Consider the following 23,335-nt stretch of genomic DNA (forward strand, 5'->3'; position numbering starts at 1 on the left):
CATCCTTTCACTCTCATCACTGACTCTGGGACTCGTCACCCGCGCTGCACTCCTACCACTCAACCAGCGTGCTCGACTTTATTATCTTTTTTTTTTTTTCTCTCTCTCTCTCTGTGTGAGTTTTTGGTGTGTTTGGCCAACTTAAACGAACGTCTGCGTGCCTCTATAAACGTCGGTGCCGCCTCGAGGCCTGTCTGTCTGTCTGTCTGTCTCTCTCCGTAGACGGACGCTCATGTAGCCGAACCAAGTCCCACCTTCTGAAGTTACCCGGGCATTTCCACCTGAAACAGATCGAGAAGTTCTGTGCAGCCCCGTGTGTCTGAATCTAATCACTACTTCCTGTTTTTTTTTTTTTTAAATTAATTTATTATGGGACAGACGGACGGCGTCTAGAACTCACTATGGTAGTTGTCTGTTAATTGTCATTCAGTAGCATTTCTCTGATTTATTTTTGCTGTTTTCCATGAGTCCATAACGTAACACTGCTGCCCCCCGGTGGAGTGACTTGTTATTGCTGAAGATGAATGCTGTGCATTCCAGTTCACTGCCTTGCCTTCTACCTTCTGCTTTCCTCAGAATTTGGGTTTTAGAGAATGTGTCGTCTTCCCTAAAGTGACGCTTCACCCAAAAATCATATCTGTAGATTGTAGGGCTGCAGCTAATTATCAATTATCATCTTTATTTATTGATAGTTTTTTTTTCTATAAAATGTCAGGAGATAGTGACAAATTCCAATCACAATTTCCCAGATCCCAAGCAGACATATTCAAATTGCTCTTTTTATCCAAACAACAGTCAGTTTACAATCATTTAAGTCAGACAAAAGAAGCAAATTCTCACATTTAAGAAGCTGAAGCAATTATTATTAATCGTTTCAACCCTCCTTGAAGTTCTGCCAGAGGTCGTGTTTTAAGCCATATTTCGAGAGTGTTTTTGGTTTTTGAGGTGTCGAGCCGTGCTGGCGAGATAAAAGAAGTTTGTTTACCTCGATGAGAACTGGGAGATGTTGCTGCTTTACAGAACATGCAGCTCTTCATCTAACGTCTCACTGCGGCTGTTTCTACTCGTATTATTCCTCCCCTGCAGTATTTATAACTGATCCGCAGACCAAACAGCTCCGGATATCTCCACATCTCGTTGTGTCGACCTGTTTTTATTAAAGAGCGGTAAACAAATTTAATTCCCTGTAATTTCTTCATGATAAAATCCTCCCATTAGTTTGTCAGTGGAAAGCTTTTAATACGAGGCAGCAACAGCAGGAAATGTTCAGTTTTCATCAGCTCCGATATGACTGAAAGCAAATCAGGAAACAGATAAAACGGACCAACCCAGACTAATGGAAAAACAACACAGTGACCTTATAGATGGACGGAGGAGGAATAGATTATGCTGTTTCTTTTGAAACTTCTCACAGTTGGAATCTATTTTAACCACTAAATTCACGCTACAGACTTTTAACAGCCATGTTTCCCGCCTACAAACAGTGTTTGATACTTAAAACATTTTTATTTCTGATTTTGGGTGGACTGTCACTTTAGAATTTGCTTTCAAGTATTTATTTGCTTGATGTCCATTGCCTATAATGACCTTTATAGCCATTGTGAAATAATGTTTGGTTGCACTTTAATCTGGTTTTTGCAATGGAAGGATATTTATGATATCGGCCTCACGCCTTCCTGCTCATTAGTCTAGATGTTTTAATTCATAACACGCACCAGCTGAGTTCAGCATAGTTTTCACATGAAGCCTGTTTTTTTTGTGTCATTTCCTGGAAAAAAAAAAAAAAAAAGAATAAAAGAAACCCAATCAGTGACACAGTTAACGTACGAGAGCCACTATTCTGTATATACAGCTGCATGTTTATACAGTCAAAGTCTAACTTGTCTCCTTGGCTTTTCTTGCGTGCCGGAGATTTACCTCAGTTTAACTCAGGATGTACTCTTCACTTGCATGACGAGGTTAAACATTAAACAAGATTGTACAAAAATTAGACACCTGCTGGCCCTCATCTCGGTTTGAAACATATGTGTGCTGTACATCGATTTATGACGCAATAAAAATGACTTAAAAGATCCGAAAAATCAAACAGAAGGGCCAGTAATGTTGATTTTCTGATCATTTGCCTGCAGACTGACTATCATTGAACTCCCGCAATCCAACACATCAAATCTGAAGATTGTCATCAAAAAAAAAAAGCATTTTTGGCCACAAAAATGTCTTTGAATGTGTCTTTTTTTTTTTTTCTACATACTGTAGGAGACTGGTGTTGCTTCAGTTGGAGCTTTGAATGTGTCCGATCACGTCGTCTGTCGCGGTTTAAGCCGGTTAAGCCTTTTGTATGTGTGTGTTGTGCACAGCAGGAGTGTAAATAGAGGGAATTTGGCCTTTTTAAGTCTTAATTTTCAATCATTCTGATTTACCGGAGACATTTTTTTTAAAATCTGTTAAGGCTTCATGCAGTTCTCTTGTTTCCTGTCTCCTCTCTGCTAACTTCTCCTTTTTTTTAAAAAAAAAAAGTCATACTGGCTTAATTTGGACCAGTAGCACCAGTACATTGTTGTGTACAACATGAGATTATTACAGAAAAAAAAAGAATCAACTTTGCTTTTTCTTTTTCGACTTGCTTCAAAAGAACATGATAAATGTGAGAAAGGTGTTAGACCGCAACGCAACGTGAACTGTGTGATGTACCGTGGATGGATTCGTGGCTTTAAGCTCTGCTTTATAATCAACATGATGTGTGTGTGTGTGTGGTAGAAAACACTGAGAACGAGATTTTCATTTAAAGCTTCTCTTAACAGTTAAATTTTGATGAAATTATGGAAGGGATGTTTGTATATTTTGTACGATTTACAGATGGTCGGCTGTTTTGCTCTAAAATTCGGTGTAATATAAAGATGCACTCTGGTTTCACCTTCAGTCGCATGTCGAGTAGTTTTGAGTTTTGTATATTTATTGTATTAACACTGAATAAAATTCTTCTTCTGTATGTGTTTCATGGTTTCTGTTTCTCTGTGTGGTTAAACATCCACATAAGACAAATCTTTCTATTCTTCTAAAGCAGCTGTTGTTTTTTAGCTTTGTGTTTGTTAAAGGAAAAGTTCACAATTTGTCAAATCTGTCTTAAAACAACAGTCAGGGGCCCAAACGAATACTGAAAGAGGATCTCATCCAAATGTACTTAAAATGAAAGCGATGGGGGCCAAAATCCAATACCTCATTCTGAGCAAAAATGCATTGAAAAGTTTATTTGAAGCTTATATGAGGCTTCAGCAGTCTCAGTTAGTCAAATAAAGTTGATATCTTCCACATTTACAGTCTTTTTAATTTAAGATTCCACTCTTTGTGTTTCCTTGGACAGTTTTCCTGTTCAGCTGCGGTGGAAGGATTATAACAAAAACAGGGAATTTGGCTCTAAAAAGACTGTAACGTTGAAAGATATCTACTTGATTTGACTCATTTGGACGCTGAAGCTTCATATTAGCCTCAGATAAACTTTTAAATACATTTTTGCACAGAGGGGCTGTCATCACTTACATTATAAATGCATTATGAAGGGATCTTCTAATGGTCGGTATGAACAGGACGAATGATTACAGCAAAAAAAAAACATGTTTCAATGTTCATTTTGGCTCCTGACTGTTGTTTTAAGACGTTTTTTCTCGGGGTAATGGCAGTATATGTTTAGGTTTGCTTGCACCAGCAGCTGTTAACCAGATGAGGTCAGTGGTTATCAAAGAAAATTACATTAAGTCCACTCTGCTTCACTGCAAATGTGTTACAAATGTAGTTTACTTGGCTTTGTTAAATAACCAGTCATCACACTTAGAGGACTGCAAATTTACATCAAAAGTCAAAAAGCTGCAAACTTAAAGTTACTTTAACGGTCGTCGATGTTGCATTAAAGAACATCACCAAATACAGACAACATGCAACCGTTGATGCGTCCATGGATCACAGTCTGGAGCAGCAGTTATGTGTTTTTGTTCAGCATTGTTCATCAGAGAGCAAACATGTCTGTATGTTTTCAATCAGTTTTGTTTGTTAGTGTCTTTTAGTACATTCAACAGTTTGTTTTAGATCTGTATCAGCTGGCAGATGTCATTGTTCCCATTAGCGTGTTTGGTTTAAGTTACAACAGAATTAAGTGTCATTTTTTATGATTATAAAATATTCCGTCTGGTTTAATGATTCTTGAAACAAGTTGATTTGTAACTGGTTGAAGCAATTTCAGTGCAATGGCAGGTCTTTTACCTTAATAACAGAGTAATTTGATTTGTTGATTAGGAAATCTTTCCATTGTGGAATTGGCAGTATCATTGGTATTAACCAGGAAATAATGGACCTGTTAAAGACTCACACAGGGCTGCAACAACTGTTTTCATTAGAAATCATTATTTATATATATATATATATACTATTATTTTCTTGAATAATGAGTCGTTTGGTGTATGAAATGTGAAAAACAGTTTCCTAAAACCTGAGGTGACGTCCTCAAATATCCTCTTACATCTTCACCAACAGTCCACAACCCCAAAAATATTCAGATTACAATCACAGAGGAATAAAGAAACCAGAAATTATCCACATTTAAGATGCTGGAATCTGAGAATTTGGACTTTTATTCTTAAAAAAAAAAGACAGGCAGAGTCTTTGGTCTCTGCTCCGACACCAACCTGTGTGAATTAAAGCAAAGTAACGCTCTCACAAAAGAGGAAACTGGTAGCGGACCAAATTCACGGCCAACAGGAAGGGGGCACAGACGAGGAATAACAATCCAGCTCTCACAGGCTCAAGGCCTTCTATTCTCTTTTAATGCCTTTGGTATTATTTTGGGAGTCTTCACTCTGCCGTTAGCTGTCGTTCCAGGCCCGCCACATGGTCGTCAGCTGCTCCGCTCACAGCTGTCACTGCGCGGATTCAATTGAGCCGCTATGAAGCGTCATCTGATGTTTATAATTCCTTGTGCTTCCTAAAGGTGAAAGCGTGGTGAGTTCAAAACTATCACAGGAAATGAGGCTGACTGGAGGAAAAGTGTATAATTGAGGTCATCAAGTAGCTCGTACACATGCTTATAATAGACTGAATTATAAACTTCAGGACGACTTCTGACAGTTTGGCTTTGAAACTTAAGTGGTTTAAATGTTGTAAAATATATACCTGTGTGTCCTTAAAAGAATAAATTACGCTGATTGAATTTGTGATAAACACAAGCTGACCTCTATTCAAGATCATCTAGGCTACAAATAACAGATACAGAAGTGACAGAAAGCTGATTTTAGATTTTAGAGACATTTTTACAACAATAGAAAGATGAGACACAACATTGAATACAAGCGTCAGACCAGACTTTAACTCTAAGATGATGACATCACTATTACATCATCACTGGTCTCTGTAGCACAAAGTTTGACGGTCTGCCTCACAGACAAGAAGAAATCATCATCTCATGATATTCATCTATAAAACTCTATTATTAAAGCTTCCTCACACCTCTTCTAACATTTAAATAGTGTAACTGCAGCACTACTTAACCTCAGGTATCACATGTAAACACTAATCTTAGCAGAACTGCACCTTTTAAATGAAATAAACTACAAACTGCCCTCCAACTAGATTCTTTCATTCCTCTCGGGGGGGTTTTAAAGCTTTATTATCTGATGTTTTTATGATTCTTGTAATCGTTTTCACTGATTCTTTGTTGATTGTGGTTGTTTGACCTTGTCATGATTGTACTTGTGTGTGTGACCACCTGACTGAATAAAGTTTAAATCAAATCATTTCTAAAAAGCTTTAAAGCCAGACGTTATGTTGCGTCTGTGTGCGTTCAGCCTCAAGCTCTCGTCAGACACCAAAACATCCTCTTCTGCTCAACCTTTTTCCTGAGAGTCTGAAGCAACAGTATTTTGTTGGCCAATTGAGGTCAGAGAAAATTGACCTATTATCACCTTATAAAGTTTACAACGCCAAAGTATTCGCAAACAGCTGCCTGTTTGTACATCCAGCAGTTACGGAGCAACATTTATCATCCATTTGGAGTCGTGTTTCTGGCCACCTGATGAATGTAAGCGCAACATTTTCTCTCCTTTTAGCTTCGGTTTTGGTGTTTACCAAATCCTGAGGGAAATATCTGGCTCTTTAGGTGCTAAAAGCTCCACCGTGTTCACCAGCTAGTCGTTGACTGTCTGCCATGTGGTGCCGGTTGGGTGGCGTACAGTGAGCTTTTTAAAGCTTTTCTGCTGAAAATAGCTCATTATGGTTGGAAATACGGAGGATGAGAGCAGTTAAATGGAACCAAAACGGTACAATTAAGAGCGGTAAAACCAAAACAACAAGCTGAAAGATGCTAAAATGCTCCATAGAGCTGATGAGAACTGTGTGTGCCCTTTCACATTCAGTCATCTGATCATCCTCAGTTACTATTGAAATATTGATTAGTGCACCTTTAAAGTTGTCACATATACCAATCTTTAATATGCAGCATGCATGAGATTAAAACTGAGACAGACCTGGATTTCTAGATTTCAATCTTTTGTCTCCCAGAAGGGATGATCTATCTGAGATATCCTTCCTCTTCCAGGTGTGAGAAGAAACTAAACCCCCCCCCCATCCTCATCCTCTCTTGACTAATCCTACGAGGAGAAAGTGAGGCAAAGCTAAAAGTCTCTGGCGCTGAAACAGGCCTGAATTTCTGCTGCACTCTTCAAGATTGCACGATTTGTCATGTGCCTAATCTGGAAGTCATCAAGCACTGTGTTTAGTTTTTGAGTGCGCTGGTGGAGGAAGGGAGCCACAGGGTTGTGCCAGAGGCTTCTCTGTAGTCCACATGGAGGGAGGAACATCTGGGGAGGGACTTTTGCAATCACACATACACACAAATAGGTAATGCACGAGTAATAGCAAATCAAACAGAGGCTGGGAGGTGGGAAATGTATTGTTATTAATTTTAAAATACGAGGCACACACACACACACACACAGAGACACACACACACATGGAGAGTTCAGTTCTGCATCAGTGGAAAAACTGATCACCCGCTGGCTGGAAAACGTACCCACCCCCACCTCAAGGGCCAAACCGAGGTCTCAGCACCAAGCTGGCTGCTCCACTTGCTGCATCTCCTCCCTCCTCCTCCTCCCTCCTCCTCCCTCCTCCTCCTCCTCTGCTTCCACACTGAGGTTTTTCAACTGGATTAAAAAAAAAAAAAAAAAAAAACTGAAACCAAACCTTATTTTTTTTCCCTTCTCTTTTTATTCGTTTGGCAAAAACAAATCAGAATAGATAGGACACTATCTATGACGCCACAGACTCCACTCCCTGAAACCAGACGTTACTAATAACAGCAATACTTCATATGCGCGTCCTCATCATTCAGTCCATTTCTTTGTGCACAGATTACAGGATGTCCGCTGAACGAGGACCGGGCAGAGAGACCCTTTCACAGAGTCATCTTTCAGCTTAGGCTAGGATTAAGCTCACTTCATGTTACAAAACAAAATGCACCACAGAGCTTGCTTCGCTTGCCCCTCCCCACCCCCCATCCCACTCCCACCCACACCCCAACCACCCTTGAAGATACATTTCAAGGGTCTGCAAACACATGAATCATTCAAATGACAGTACAATCTGCAAGCTTTTTTTTAAAAAAAAGGACATCCACTCTGAGCTGAGGCTGTTTATTCTGTGAGTAGTTTATTCTGACTGAGTAGTGGTTCCCTTGTTGAGTTAATACTCACACGTAGCAAACAGATTAAAAAAAAAAAAAAAAAAGATCCAGGTTTGCTGGTCGTGGTCTGGTGACAAAAACACCAGTGTTTTTTTTTTTTTTTTTTTTTTTTAAGGCAAGAGTGACATCATCAGCCCAGCCTGGATCAAGCTGACCATCAATCTGCGATCATAACTATGTACAATATATATATAATCACACTTATTTACAGGACATGTGGTGACGGACGAAGCCTCGCCGGGCCCGTCCGCACGCTTTACACGAATACAATAACAGACACAGCACCTCTAGTGGCAGAAAGACGGAGACACACACTGAGAAAAAAACTTGGCACTTGTAGATTTTTCCCACATGAACACAAAACGAAGACAAAATTAAGAGTCAGTCTTAGTGGTAAACAATGCAGGCGCCTCTCTTTCACAGGCCGGCCTTATGAGAAAATGCAGACAGGCAGGTGTTGATCGTTATTGGCCTGTCTCTCTCGCTCTCTCTTCTTCTTCTTCTTCTTCTTCTTCTTCCGTTTTCGGCACAGGACCAAAAGTATCTGAGGCTCAGAGGAGGCAGATCAGGCTCTTGCCCTCCTCGATCTCCTCCTGGACCTTGTCGCTGGAGGTGGCGATCTCGGCCTGCGCGGAGAAGACGGCGCAGATGAAGGTGAGCACGGTGCCGCCCATGGCCGTGTAGAAGGCCCAGCCCATAGAGCAGAGCCCGGCCCGGTACGGAGCCGCGTCGGGGCCGCAGTACAGCTGGACCTTGTCTGAACCCCAGCCAGCGGGGTACAACATCAGACCCAGGATCAGAAACAGACCTGCGAGAAGGGAAACAAGAGAGAAGGATGGTCACTCAACTGGTGGGAGCTTAAATACAGTATAAACAGAGCAGCCTCTTGGGGCTATTAGAGGTTATTACACCTTTAAATATGAGCCAGTCAAACGACGGACAGGCGAGCATGAAAGTTCAATCATAACACAAAAGAAATCTGAACTTTTCCAGAAGCTTTCAGCAGTATCTCACAGTCATCCGAGGACCTCCAGTTTTATCAAACATACTAGTGATTTTCCCGAACAGCCTGCTCGCCTGGTTAAGATGCATGCCGCATAACAGCAACATCTGTGGTTCCATTCCAACTGCAGACTTTTGGTTCCCCATCTCTCTTTTTCTCTCCCCTCATTTCCTGTCATCCCTCTAGTTTTGTATCTTGCTCTCTCTACATACAAGGACGCGGTTGTATATGCATCAGCATAAAAACGTCAAAAAGCGTAACAACGCATCAATAAAAAGGCGAAGAAGGAAAAAGATTTCTAGAAAGCAAACACGGAGGCAAACGATGCACGTTCCAAAATATTCAAAAAATCTACTTTGCAAATGTTTCGTGAGGATGGAAATACGTTCAGCGTGTTTGGTCTCAAGGACTCGCAGGATGCATTCAGTGAGAAACACTATGTGACACATGAACATGGCTGCAGGGTTTCCAACAGAGTTTTATAGTTATTTAAATTTTCTGGTTGTTTATTTTTAACGGGGTCACACAGATAAAAACTCTAACATACCGATAAGCAATGCAACATATGTAATGTAGGTACAGTTGGGCTGAAGCTAATTTGCAACCTTCATCCCTGGTTAGGCTTTTAAAACTGAGTTCAAACAATCAAATAAATGAATCAGTAAAACAGAATCAGGATAAAAACATCAGGACAAATAAAACTGTGTATGTGTTTGTGTGTGTTTATGTATTGTGGAGTGTGGAGGCATCCTGCATCACCAGAAACATAGAAGAAATTATGCCATTTTGATGAAATGCAATATTAGGGTTATTAAGCTTCAGAGAAAATGACCAGATGTGTTACAAGCCTCATATTTAATAAGTGAGGTGACTGTTTGTAACATAATAAGGAGAAGCTCAGGAGATGACTGATTGATCGATCACATCGTATGTTTTTACTTTGCAGTAGTTAATCCGAGCGGCGCGTCACAACGTCGGAGGGAAAAAAACAAAAACCTGAGTTTTTACAAGTCGTTTGGGTAAAAGTAGACAAACAGGCCCAGTGAGAGAGGTGTCGCATCGAGTCCCCTCGCAAAACCAATTTCCTGTGGGAAAGTCTGGACTGTTTGCGATTACATTAAAACTCCAACACATGGTACCTTTAATTTTCTTAGAGCCTCAAAGAGCTAAAAATATAAAAGAGTGTGTTCTGAGGGTGGTCTGAATCCGCTCAAGCTTCTCTGCAAATCAGAGATTAAATTGCGTGCATGCTTAAAACTTTGACTTTCACTTTTTGGGGTCACTGAAGGCTAATTGTAAAGCAGTTTGGATAAAAAATGTACCAAATTCAGTAGGAATTATGCTCTGTAGACCCTGAATATTCATACCGCATTTCATTGCAGTCTTGCATGTACTTAACATTACCATGTTTAGGCAAAAACAGGTTTTGGAGGCCTCTAATAGTGATGACTGCTGCAAATTATCTTTGTGAAAGCCAAAATTCCCTAGAACGAAAACATTTCCTTCCAAAGTGCCATCTTTGCATTCTAAGCATCCTATCAGGATAAAAAAAAAAAAAACACATTACACCAGACAGAAATAATTTCCTGATGATAGCCTGAAACACCGACTGAAGATCATCACAGCGAGACCTCCAGTGTGGCGACCGCCGCGACAGGAAGGAGGAACCTGAGCCTGAATCTTGACACTCTAAACCTGTCAGGTCAGCGTGCTGCACGGAGCAGAGAAACAACAGGAAAAGGTAGCCGAAAGGGTTTTCCCGCCGACCCAATCGCTACATCTCTGTGGAAGGATGGGGGGGTGGGGTGGGGTGGGGGTGGGGGGTTACTTCCTGTGTTACCGTGACCCACTTCCACTGCTTGCGCTGATTCGGCCTGAACACCTAAACTACTATTCCTGCTCTGTCCGTACAGCTAATTTCATCCAACAGAACACATCTACCTGGACTAATTCAATGTCATGAGGTTTCCATCCTTCCCTCCGCTCCGCGCTTCCTCTCATGGTAGTCGGCCGGCTAGATAAAGAGGCCTGCCACCAATCAACATTTACAATAACAAAATTACAGATAATAAATGAACCGGAGAGGGAATTTCAATCTGAATGTTTTCTCCCGACTCGCTCTCCTTCAACGAGCGTCATAAAAACAAAGGAGGTGGAGGTGAAACCGTCTCTCTCTCTCTCTCTCTCTCTCTCTCTCTCTCTCCTTTCCATTCTCTCCTAATCTCTCTCTGCTTCCTTTTTCTTTCTCCTCCCATTCTCTTGCTCTTAAAGCACCCAAATATCGTATTAAACAAGGAAATGAAAACTAGGTCATAAATTCTTTCCACATGTTGCTGCATTGCCCTGACGTCCAGGCCGGCTCCGGTGATGGATTGAAGGTATGGTTTTAATTCCCAACCCCACCCCTCCTCTTCTAAGACCCCCCCTCCACACACACACACACACAGGCACACACACAGACACACACACACACACAGGCACACACACAAGCTGGAACTTCTAACCTAATATCCCACTGCACTCCACCCTTCAAGCCTCACTATTCCCTCTGCACTGGCTCTTGTCTCTGTTAACTTCCAAACTGTCAATTCTCCACCATCAATCCATTTCTGATAGGTGCCCCCCCCCCCCCCCCCCCCTCCTATCTAACCTCTGCTCCTCCACACTATTAACACAGCACAGCACAGGTCTGCACTCTGCTCCAAGATATCTGGCCTGTGCCCTCCCTCCTCCTCCTCCTCCTCCTCCTCTCCCTTTCTACTTTCCAAGAAAGCAAAGAAGAGAGACAGCGAGAGGGCAAGAGGAAATACTGGCAAGAGCAGGGAGATTAAGACGGGGATGTGCACGTGGAGGAGTGAACGGGTTGTTTTTGTCTCTTCTCTTATGACTTTCTTACTCTTTAGCTTTTATTTGTCACCAGTACTGAGTGGGAACATTTACAAGAAGCAGCTTAATTGTACGTGCAACTTTTAAAATCTGGACCGCATTTCCTATCCTAGGCCTGTCAAACGAAACAGGCACAACCTACACAGCAATACTAATAATTTAATAAAAAGATGTGGACAAAAAAGCTTCAGCTCCAGTTTTAACTCTAGTTTTAACCCAGTACAGACTGTTTGAGATGCCTCCTCTCGATGTGAGATCTCTCTCTCTAATAAATGATTTGATCTAATGATTCTATCTTAATCTAGTGATGACGGTCATCTTGCTGAGTTGTGCCCTCCAGATTATGATTGGCCATTAGGAAGCATTTCAAATGTAACCTAATAGCTTGTAATGATTTTGATTCCTTTGAAGTGCTCGTGTTTAAACTTGGCGGCCAACACACGGTCATTTTTACTGTAATTTATCGCCCCCCCCCCCCCCAAACCAGCTGGCTCCCTTTTTGTCTTCAGTCTTGTTTTAAATAAAGATAGAATTGTTCTTTGTGGTGATTTTGATATATTCATGCTCACGAGTCTTCTAATGTCTTTGCGACTGATTTTTTAAATATCACTAAATCTTTTAGTTTTTCCTTACCGCTGTCGCCGAGTGCTCGCTCATGGAGGAATTGTTGGGTCTCTCTCTCTGTAAATTAAAGAGTATGGTGTAGACCTGCTCCATGTGAGATGACTTTTCTTGTGATTTGGTGCTATATAAATAAAACTGAATTGAATTGGAACATGTGTCTGGCCAAACTCAAAGCCATGGCCACACTCTAAATCTTTAGTCCGGGTCCGAGAATATCATCTGTGGAAATTACGGATATGTTTGTATCCGATCACCAATGCATTGTTTTTAACTGTGAATTACAGCCTGCTGGTACTATATCATCCTGCTCTAAGTATACTTGTGTCTTCTTCCTTCTTCTTCTTTGCCTAAATTCTGGTCTTCCATCTGGTTTATTCTTTTAATTCTCTGTGCTCCTCAACCTTACATCACATAGCTCCTTTGAAGACTAGAAAACAGTTCTGGTTAAATGACTCATGTACTCAAAGCTGTAAAAAGGAAATGCAGAACAGCAGAACTAAGCTGGAAGATATCAGGTCTCCAGGTCCACTTTGTGGCTCTGCAATAGTTATTACTCCTTTATGATAGGATGATGAAAGATTTCTGCACATCAGCACAATCCCAGATTTCTATTTAAGACTGTCGATCAGTTAGTAAACCCAACCTCTCCTTGTGCCTCTGCTGATTGTGATGCTGATTGTGAAAATGTTTTTATCACGCTTCACTGGAAAGGTGATAAGACTTAGTATTAGCCGCAATCCTGCCTGTTGAGATGTTGACCTCCCACACTGGGATACTTTGAGCTACCCCCCGCCCCACCCCACCCCGGATTACTCTGCCTGAACTTCTAGAAATCATGTCTCATATGAGAGTGTCCTCCAGCCCTCTTGACATAATTCCAAGTTTTTATTTGAAGTAATGGAATGTATCGGGCCCCATTTGCTTTCTATTTTGAACAGCTCGCTGTCTACTGGTTGTGTCCCAGATTACTTTAAAACTGCTCGTATCCAACAAGTCCTTAAAAAAAACCTTGGCTTGATCCAACCCTCCTAGAGAATTATCCAGATTCTTGAAAATATTGTTTCAAAGCAGCTTCTTGCTGCTGTGGAAAACAATAGTATCTTTAAAAAGTTTCAGCGAGGTTTCCGTCAGTATCACAGCGCTGAGACGGCCCTTCTCAAAGTCACTGATGACCTTTTCATGAATGCTGACGCAGGCATGTATTCAATTCTTGTGCTGCTTGACTTAAGTGCAGCCTTAGAAACAATTGATCATGGTCATTCTTTTAGATATCTGGTACTGCATTAGACTGGTTCTTATCTTATATTTGTCAAATAGGAGGTTTTGTGTCTCTGTTAACTTCTTGTCATCATTTTATCAAGTATGGTATGCCTCATGGATCAATTCTAGGACCAATTTTGTTCTCCCTATGTATGCTCCCATTGGGTGACGTCATCCGTAGACGCGGTGGGTCTGTTATGATATGTTTGTTATGTCAGAATCATCATCATAGTAACGCTGCTTAAATTCCTGTAAGAGAGAGTGTTTCATTTTCCTCATTTCCACCAGAAGGTGAGTCATGGTCAACTGTCAAACCCGTGATGAGCTCTGTGACTCACAGCTGGGAACGAAACTTTATGGTAGGTAGTAAAAACATTAAGCAATGAAAGCACAAGAATTGGAGACAGTTTTACAGCCAAGTGTTTGCGTCTTTACTCTAATGCTTTTTGGCTCAGTTTGACATGAGTGACGATAAAGAGAATTCACTTAGAGGTTGTCTAACTGGTGTACAAGAAGTCTCCAAATGTGCGCCTGCAGGAGACAAACTTTACCCTCAACAGAGGACTGTCTGTTTTATCCATTTGATTCTGTAAAGTAGAAGGTTTAGATTTACCTTCAACTGAAATCTGGAAACCACCTGAGCTTGAAACAAAACGTCAGTTTTATGGCATCTGAGACTCAAAAAGTGTGTCGCAGGGGACAAGAGAGTAAAGAGCAGAAAGTACAAGTGACATCAGTGTATGTGAAGATTAGGTTAATAAGGGTTTGGAGCCACACCAGTGCAATGACGTGACCATCTCTGGCAACAGCATCACAATCTTCCCATCTGAGGTCAATCACTTCCCCAAACATCTGTCGTCTGGCTCCAGTTTTCTCATTACCAGAGGGTCGGCACACATTGTGGAAATAATGATTAGTAGAAAGTCGGTGTGGTAGTGCTGGTGGTGTGTATCAGCGAGAGTGATATCATTCACAGGCCTCATGGAAAGACAATTAAAGACACTCTGTCTGCCTCTCATGCACACCGACTGACTGATTGATGTTGGATGTCAGATAGGAGGTATATACGCTTGGTCTTATCTCTTTCCTGTGTTTGAAATGAGTAAAGGGTTATCGGCCTTTAGGTCCAGAGGCACGAAGGAAACCCGCCTCCTCAGATGTTTGAAGCTCCTCTCGCCCCCTTTCCTCTTCCTCTTCCACATCCTCATCCTCTCAAGGAGACTCTGTGGTGTTATTTCCCCACTTTCATTACCTTAGATGTGTGTCCTAGACTCAAAACACTTTGTTTAGGAGGTAAAAAGTGGGCTTTCAGATGATGTAACATTACTGAGCCTCTTTGGATGTCCAAAAACCAAACACTTAAACGTTTGTGGCAGTTACAATGGATTCCAATTATTGGATTATTTTCATTACCTGTCGACTATTTTTCTTGATTCATCAGTTAGTCATTTGGTCTATAAAATGTTGATCACTGTTTCCCAAAGCCCAAGGTGAAAATGTTTGTCTTGAACAACAGTCAGCAACCTCAAGATATTCAGCTTATTGTCTTAGAAAACTAAAGAAACCAGAAAATATTTGCATTTGAGAAGCTGGAACCAGAGAATTTGGGCATTTTGTCTTAAAAAAAGACCCAAAGCAATTAGTTGTTATTGACTTTTTTTACACTCCATGGTTTCCTGCAGCGCTTTTTAAAATGAGCGTCTCTGCTAACGTCAAAAGAAATAATTACTTTCATGTGAAATATAATATTTGGCTTACTGCGCTTAAGGGAGCACAAGCAGTGGCTCTTACCACTTCCACTAATCAATTTCCTGGTGGAATCCCAGCACTGTTAAATATCATTATTGGTATCGACCACAAAAATCCAATATCAGTCAGACTATTTAAGAGGAAACATCTGGCGCCTTGCATCAGTCTGGCTACAGTGGACTGTGAATGAAAAGTGAAAGTGTCACACTCAATGGACAAAAAAAGCTCTTTAGAGTCAAGGGCCAAGACAACTGCAAACAAGGGAGAAAAATCCAAAACTCCAGGAAAACGTGTTTCAACACCCGGATAAAGGCTTTCAGATGTCATGTTAAAGGCTTTTTATTATACACAGAGTGCCTTGTTCAGTATGTGAATCCCAAAAGATTCGGTGGAATATTCCTTTAACATCCAAAGTCAACAGCCTTATTGCTCAAGAAACAATAAAATATTCTATCATGACATACGTAATTGTATTATTGTATTGTGAATGAGTCTATTTTCTAGAAAATCCCACAGGAGACAGTTTATGGATAGAATAACCACAAAGGAATGTGTGTTTGGGGAAACCAGAATATTAAATTCCTGACAAGACACTTCATCATAAAATCATATATCGTCATTAAGGAGTGTTTGCTCGTTGATGTGCAACGTTGCCCACAATGGTTTAACACACCCAGAGATATTAAAATATTAAAATGAATGGTACGGCAAAATCTTAGACAAATTTATATCATCTAATGGAATAAATCACTGAAATCTACTCATATGAAGAAGACGTAACAGAATGTAAGCATTGTGTCCTAAATAAACATTCACATTGACCTATTTCAAGATGTCCAGTAGCCATTCATCGTTCGTTAGCTGAACCGAGCGCTCTCTCTTAGCTTACAGCTTGGCATGTCCGTCACCACACGCCCACCTTTGCTGTTTGGGCTTGAACCAGACAAACAACTGTGGGGGAGCGCAGCCATAATCACCAGAGAGCTTAGAGCTACAGTCTGTGAAGAAAAGAGGAGGTTCAGGGAGCATGATCTCATGGCCTCCTCCCTTTCCATAATTCACCACAGCCAGTCAAACTGGTCCCGAGATTTGGCCTCAGTCACACAACCATAGACGCAGGATACACACCCTTTACACACAGAACAGAGATACGTATGTGTGGCCAATCAATGGTCAGGAAAAACTCCAGCTGACTGGGTAGAAAATAAATATTTGGGTGGCAGTTACTCCGAGTGACAGCTTTGAGGGCGGCATGTCTTTTACACTTCTGACTGCTTGGGGGAAAAGTTCACCGAAGGCTCCACGAAAATCAAACACATAACTCTCGCAGTGGGAGTTGTGGCGCTCGTAATGAATGCGTTCGGCTGAAAGCATAACTTTTCATTTACCTTGATGAACGGTGGACGCCACAGGAATGAACGGCGACAACAAAAGTTTAGATGAACTCAGTTAGCTCTAGATTCTCTTATTCTCTGAAGAGCTATCTCAGAGGCAACAAATACATTGAAGATATATGCAGGAATGAAGTAGTTTGTTTGCAAAGTACTCTTGATATTGTATTGCTTCTAGTTTGGAGGTGTGTGATTGTAGCCGCACCCAAAAGTAGGTTTAAGTAGGTCAATTTATTCAATGACACACCCCCCGAGTCTGTTAGACACCTCTGTACCTGACAAAGAGCCAATCTGGCCTCAAAATATTGTGTTGTTTTTCTAACATAATAAAGCAGAATTTTTTAAAGGCTGTATTCAGAAAGAAATCATTCTTAAAGGATGGGTGCACAAAAAAGTCTCTCTTAAAACAACAGTGAGGTGCCCATATGAAAATTGACATGTTTTTCTTGCTGTAATCATTCTTCCTGTTCATTCTGGTCATTTAGATCCCTTCCTAAACAATTTAAGTGATGGGGGACAAAATCCACAGTCCTTGTTTTGTGTAAATCTATTCCAAAGTTTATCTGAAACTAATGAGGCTTCAGCAATCGAGTTAGACAAATAAACAGAATATTTTTGGTCTTTTTAGTGCAAGATTCTCTCTTTCTCTTACTATCCTACTATTCACTGCAGCTTAACAGGGGAACAAAAAGAGGGAATTTTATACTAAAAAGTCTAACTTTGGAAGATATCCACTTTATTTGCAGCTGAAGCCTCTTTACAAGCTTCAGATAAACTTTGGAATGTATTTTTGCAGAAAACAAGGATTTTGTTCCCCAACACTTACATTGAAAGGCATCTTTTAATGGTCAGTATGAACAGAATGAATGATTATAGTAAGAAAAAACACTTTTAATTGAGTCCTTAATTTTGTTTCAAGACAGATTTGAAACATTGTAAACCTATCCTTTAAGATCAGTGACATGCAACAACAACAAAAAAAAGTGTCGTGTGTGCATCTCACCTGCGATCCCTTGCAGCAGTCCACACACGTTGAAGATGCTCTTCTTCATGATGCTTTGGAAGCACATGGTGAACACCGAGATGAACGCCACGGCGCAGAGCAGCAGGATCCCCGCCGCCAGGAAGATAGAAGTAGCCTGCCAGAACCCGCTGGCAATCTCCCCAAAGTGTATCGCGTACGGTCCGCACAGTATTCCACGCTGCAGGTGGGGCAGTTTTATACAGCGGCCGTAGATGCCTAATGTGGGCCTGTAGGCCTCCCCGGCTGTGGTGGCCCCATGGGGGCCGAAAACGGCATCAGGTGTGCGGGGGAATCCCACCAGCCAGTCAGTGCTCATGAAGGCGATGAGCTCTCCGAACGCGGCCACAATACTCAGCAGAGTCCACAGCATGGAGCGGCAGGTGACAATGACATGGCACATGCTGACGGTGGCTGGAGTGTCCCTCTGTTCAGACTTTCAACGCCGTTGAGAGGTGAAGAGGTGGATCGGTGTGGAGCCGAGGTTGTGATCCTTCTCCGGTGGAGATGTGAGAGCGAGTGAACACTTCACAGGAAGGTGGAAGTAGGTGAAAACGCTGTACACAAAAGGTTCACGTCAATGATTCACAGTCTGCTCCTTCTCACTCTCTCTTTCTCTTTTACTTCTTATCTTCCGCCGGTGTTGTTTTGGCACAGTTGTTGTTCCTCCTCCTTGAACTCACCCTCCGTCCGTCAGCTCGGTCTTCAGACTCTGATTCTGTCTGTTTCTTGGTGTCTACATCGTATTGAAGTTGTGTTCCCTTAGCCAGCCTGCTGGCGTCACATCAGACACACCTATGAGATAAAACAGAGACAGAACAGCAGAGTGAGTGCCTTAATTGCATGTATAAAATGTAATTGCATGTATAAATGTATAAATGAAGCTCTAAGATGATCAGTAATTTTCTTTTCATTTGAGGAAGTGCGGCTCTCAGCTCTGATCTTTCTCCCCTATCTTATTTGGAAAAGCAGACGTGTGGAGACTGAGGAAAGTGTGGAGGAGGAGCAGAGAGAGGCTGCTGGTGTAGATCTTCAGAAGAGCGTCTAATGAGTTGTGTAGGGATGTGTTCATTGGAAGTGAGCCACTTCTGTTCTGAGTGTGTTTATGTTTAAGGATTTGTGATCGGGGGACTCGTCGTGTTCTCTACTCGCAGTGGATCTTCTTGATTGAGGTTGTAAAGATAGAAACAGACAATTTATTTACATGTCTTCCTTGGTGTGTGTGTGTGTGTGTGTGTGTGTGTGTGTGTGTGTGTGTGTGTGTGTGTGCTGTGGAGGGTTAAAATAGACGTGGAAACAGAGGAATGAGAAGCGGATGCAGACAGAGAGAAAAACAGGCCTGAGGCCTCTCATCATGCAGCCCACACAGCTGACCTGGGGTCAGCCAACGCTTGATAACATAACGGCCGTCCGGCTGTCACATGACCACTGATAACCTCAGTGACATCAACTGTCCTGCACTGCAGAGTCAGTGACACTACAATGGGGAAGTGGCAGATGGTCTCAGCCCATAAAAATGCCACATCTTTCCCTAAGCAGTACACAATTGACACATAAACCCAAATCTGTCACAACACATGACTGGATTGCTATAATAACTCATGACATTTGTAAATAAATGTGTACTTTGCTCCTGTTTATCGCTAACTGCCATCCTGCAAAAGCTCATAAAAGCTTTTACAATTACTTGTCTTAACACCAGGTTCCAAAAAAGTCTTTGCTGTGCACAATCCTCAGGAGCACAGACAGTGATAATTAGTATTTTAGGTGAGGTTTACTTGGATTAAACAGCAAAAGTGCTGGCAAATTAGCAGCAGTATCCGCCTACGTGGACAAAAAGTCTGACAAAAAAAAGAATGACTCAAAGAAACACAACCTTACTCAGCAAGAAATGTCTGAGAAATGTCAAGAAATGTTGACTAAGATCTAATGTTCGTTAGTCTTTTTAAGGAACTGTTTTGACATTCAGGGAAATCCACTCACTCACTTCGTGGCAAGAATTAGGTTACTCTTGTGTGTGGTGAGTATAGCGCTAGAGCTAGGAGGCGATTAGCTAATAGCGTAAAGACTGTAAACCGGGAGACAGCTAGTCTGGCTCTCTCCAAAGTTAAAAAAAAATGCTAAAAGATGCCTCTAAAGTTCACTAATCAATATGCTGTATCTTGTCTGTTAAATCCATATGTAAAAACAAAAATTTGTGGGGGGATTTTTTTGGGAGTTAGGCTATGTGCTAGCTAGAATAGCTGCTAGCGGTTTCTTTCTGCCTCTAATTTTTATGCTAGGCTAGGTCAACCACCTTCAGGCTCCAGTTTCTTCTTCTCATCAAACACAATTCCCAAAATGTCAAACTATTCCTCTAAAGTAGGTCCAGTTCTCTCAGAAAAATCTTCTTGAATGCCGTTTCCCGCCAAATCTAACTGTTATTTGCTATAAATGGCCTTCTCCTCGATGAAAGTGTCTCTAATTGAACTATAAACCGCTCTATTTCACTAATATAAACATTACATCAGATTAACAGGAATTATTTTCACACTTTGTATGAAGTTCTTTTACATTGAGTAACTGGAGAAGTCTAATTACACTACAAAAGATATTTTTTCTGATGACAAAAACCACAGACAACACAGTAAGAGAATAGGTTCCTATCCAAGGCCTTTGATCCTCTTGACATTAAACAGTCAAATGTAAATTCTCTGTGAATTATATAAAGTTTCAGCAGAACATACATTAAAAACGCAGAAGCTGGAATGCATTGAAAGATGCTTATACAGGCCTTTGTGCTCATGTTATAAATACAACTCTGAGCCAAAACTGACAGTTGTTTCTTTTCTTTCTCTGCCCTGGTTTCCATGTTGCCTCTTGGGAGTCTGTTCCCCAACCGGTGTCTGGCAGGGCAGCAGAGGGAGCCGGGGGCCACTGCTGACACGTGTGCCGCCCGCACTGCGAGGTTTCCATCACTCGGCCCCCGGTGTGCCCTTACAGCGAGGGGACGGGAGGCGCTGACGTCCCTATGCGGTCACATCCCAGCAAATGTGAGTAAGAGCATTACACAAACTTTAAACTTTGTCATCCTGTTGAGATATCAACAACGTTCCTCTTTTTTTTTCTCCCCCCTCTTCTTCTTCTTCTTCTTCTTTTCCAGCGGAGAAAATGACCCAGATCTGTGGTCTCTTGTGGTAGCGGTATGTGTTTGTCTTTGTGTATATATATATGTGTGTGTGTGTGTGTGTGTGTGTGTGAGCTAACGTAACTGTGTGTTTGGACTAATGAGATCATAAGAACAGGCACAGACAGCCGCCTCTGTGGATTTGAACCAAAATTAATTTTATGAATCACAAACGTCCTCATTGCCTCACCAGGAACAGATGCAGGAACAGATGCACGCAGACATTCACTAACTGAGCTTTTTTGAAAAACTTTTCCAACCCCTCCCACTCGAAGACGTTAGAGGGAGCAGAATCCCAGAGGTCCTTTGACGAGACTGATGTTTGACGTTAGGATTTAAGACAAACGGCTTTTCGGGCATGAGACACGGGCGGTTGGAAGTTTTAGGGTCAAACATTTGCTGGCCAGTTGCGAAGACTAATTCCTCACTGACAGGAATATTGTTGGAAAACACTTTGGAGTTGAAACAATTTGAACCAGCTGGGCAGATATGGAGCTGAAGCGAACCTCTTTGAAGACCTGGACACTTAACCTTTGACTTTGCTTGGCAGCAGTATGTTTGTATCACGTGCATGTTGGTTAAACAGTACCCACCTGCAGGTCTCGGTTTGTCTGAAGCTGGCTTGAATGTGGGTTAGTAGATCTGGAACAAGTCTGGACAAGTCTGGTTCTATTAATGTACCAAGTATTTGTCGAAATATATACACAGACGTCTGCTCGCTGTTCCCAGACAGACAGATATGAGTAGTTATCTTGAACAGGAGTTTTCCCAAGATAGAGTGAAGCATGGTAGTCTATATATGTGAGGCCTAAGGTGGATTTATGATGTCCTTTATACTCCCTGAAGAACCACAGGGGAGACCAAGGATTATTTGAGGCTCGGTTTACATACACAGAGAAGTTTACAGCCTTCAGACTGCACCCACCACCCCACTGACGCCCAAACACTAATCCCCCATGTGCGCACACACTTACAAGACTCCCTGCCATCCGACACATGCTCCCCCAAAGTGTGAGCCAAAAAGAGGGAAATGTCTCCTACATCCTTTACTAATTTGGAAAGGGTCAAACTGAAACTAATAATCAGTGACAGCCCGAACAACTAATTGATGGATGGAAAATCTAAGGTACCCTGTGGAGTTTCTGACCTCTAGTAGTGCTACGGAGCAGTTTTCTTTTAGAAGTAGCTTCCTGTTTTGTTTGTCCAATGATCTATAGGTGGCTGTAATGCACCAAGAAACACAGCAATGAGAGGAAGACTGCAACTAATTAATCTGTCAAATATTTTCTTGACCAAAAGATGGTGAAAAATGTCAATCAAAGCCCAAGATGCAAGATGACCTAAGATGTCTTGTTTTGTCCCGACCAACAGTCCACAAACCAAAGATATTCAGTTTACTATCATGGAGGACTAAAAAAATCAGAAAATATTCACATTTAAGAAGCTGGGAGCAGAGATTTTTAGTATTTTTTCTTAAAAAAATGATAAATTGATTATCAAAATAGTTGCTGATTAATTTTCTGTCACTTACAGATCCCCTTCAGATGTGTTTTAATGTATAAAAATACTCTGCTTTGATAATAATTTGTCTGATATGGGGTTTCCACAAAAAAAAGTTTGGTCAATTAGTTAAAATTCTTATAATTCTACATCTAAAAACATCCTTCCTCCTCAATAAAAATGCCAGAATCTATGAATATGTAAATATTTTTCATTTCAAACGTTTAACTGGACACAAGACGTCTCCTACGTCACCATTCTCAGTGTTTGTGCACTGGAGGCTTCAAGTTTCCACATCACACTTGTGTGCGTTCCAGATTGGACCACAGTTGGCTTCAAAACTAATTCTGATGTCACAAATCATGCTCGCAGGCTCACAACTTAAACTCAGATTTTTGAGAAACTTTCCCCCTTCTGCAGATTAATATGAAAACAGTTTTCTAGTGTAAACTCTACACAGTGAAGCCCAAACATCACAGTCAGGTGACCATAAAAAAACAAAAAAAAAACAAACACTTTTTTGACTGGAGGGGAGGGGAGGGGGGGGGGGTGACTTAAAAAAAATCGGCATTGCAAATGTTTGAAGAGGAAGGAAATGCTTTCAAAATGTTTGTTAGATGTGAAGAATACACACAATGGGTTTGGTAACGCTGGATGTAAACATAACTGTTGTGTGTTTACAAGAGACTCCACAGGGCACCTTTAATCTGAAACTATTTGGATTATCAAGTGATTGTTTCAGTCATTTTTCTAGCAAAAAAAAAAAAAGGCCAAAAAAATCCCCAGTTCCAGCTTCCCTGTTGTTGTGAGAGATTTACTGCTTTTCTTTAGGTTTTTGTCTTGTGGTCAAACAAAACTCCTTTAGGAAGTTGTGATAGGCACTGTTCACTATTTTCTGATACAGTTTTTAGACTAAACAAGTAACTGATTGATTGAAAATGTTTGATAGTTGCAGTGATCCGTTAAAGATGCCTGATGGGTCGGAGACCATTAAACCATTAAATGCTGA

General features: G+C 41.3%; 1 protein-coding gene across 2 annotated transcripts in view; it reads right to left on the bottom strand.

Annotated features, from left to right (window-relative positions):
* Nucleotides 1-7,662: 7,662 nt before the first annotated feature.
* Nucleotides 7,663-23,335, bottom strand: part of lhfpl2a (LHFPL tetraspan subfamily member 2a) — a 46,052-nt gene continuing 30,379 nt past the window's right edge. For both annotated transcript variants that reach the window (XM_044334001.1, XM_044334002.1), the window contains 2 exons: nt 17,643-18,455; nt 7,663-8,534 (listed from right to left, as the gene is read on the bottom strand). In XM_044334001.1, the coding sequence (XP_044189936.1) occupies nt 8,278-8,534; nt 17,643-18,063 (678 nt within the window). In that variant the 5' untranslated portion in view covers nt 18,064-18,455 and the 3' untranslated portion in view covers nt 7,663-8,277. The remainder of the gene's footprint in view (nt 8,535-17,642; nt 18,456-23,335) is intronic.

The sequence above is a fragment of the Thunnus albacares genome, chromosome 18, assembly GCF_914725855.1.
Source record: "Thunnus albacares chromosome 18, fThuAlb1.1, whole genome shotgun sequence".
Taxonomy (NCBI): domain Eukaryota; kingdom Metazoa; phylum Chordata; class Actinopteri; order Scombriformes; family Scombridae; genus Thunnus; species Thunnus albacares.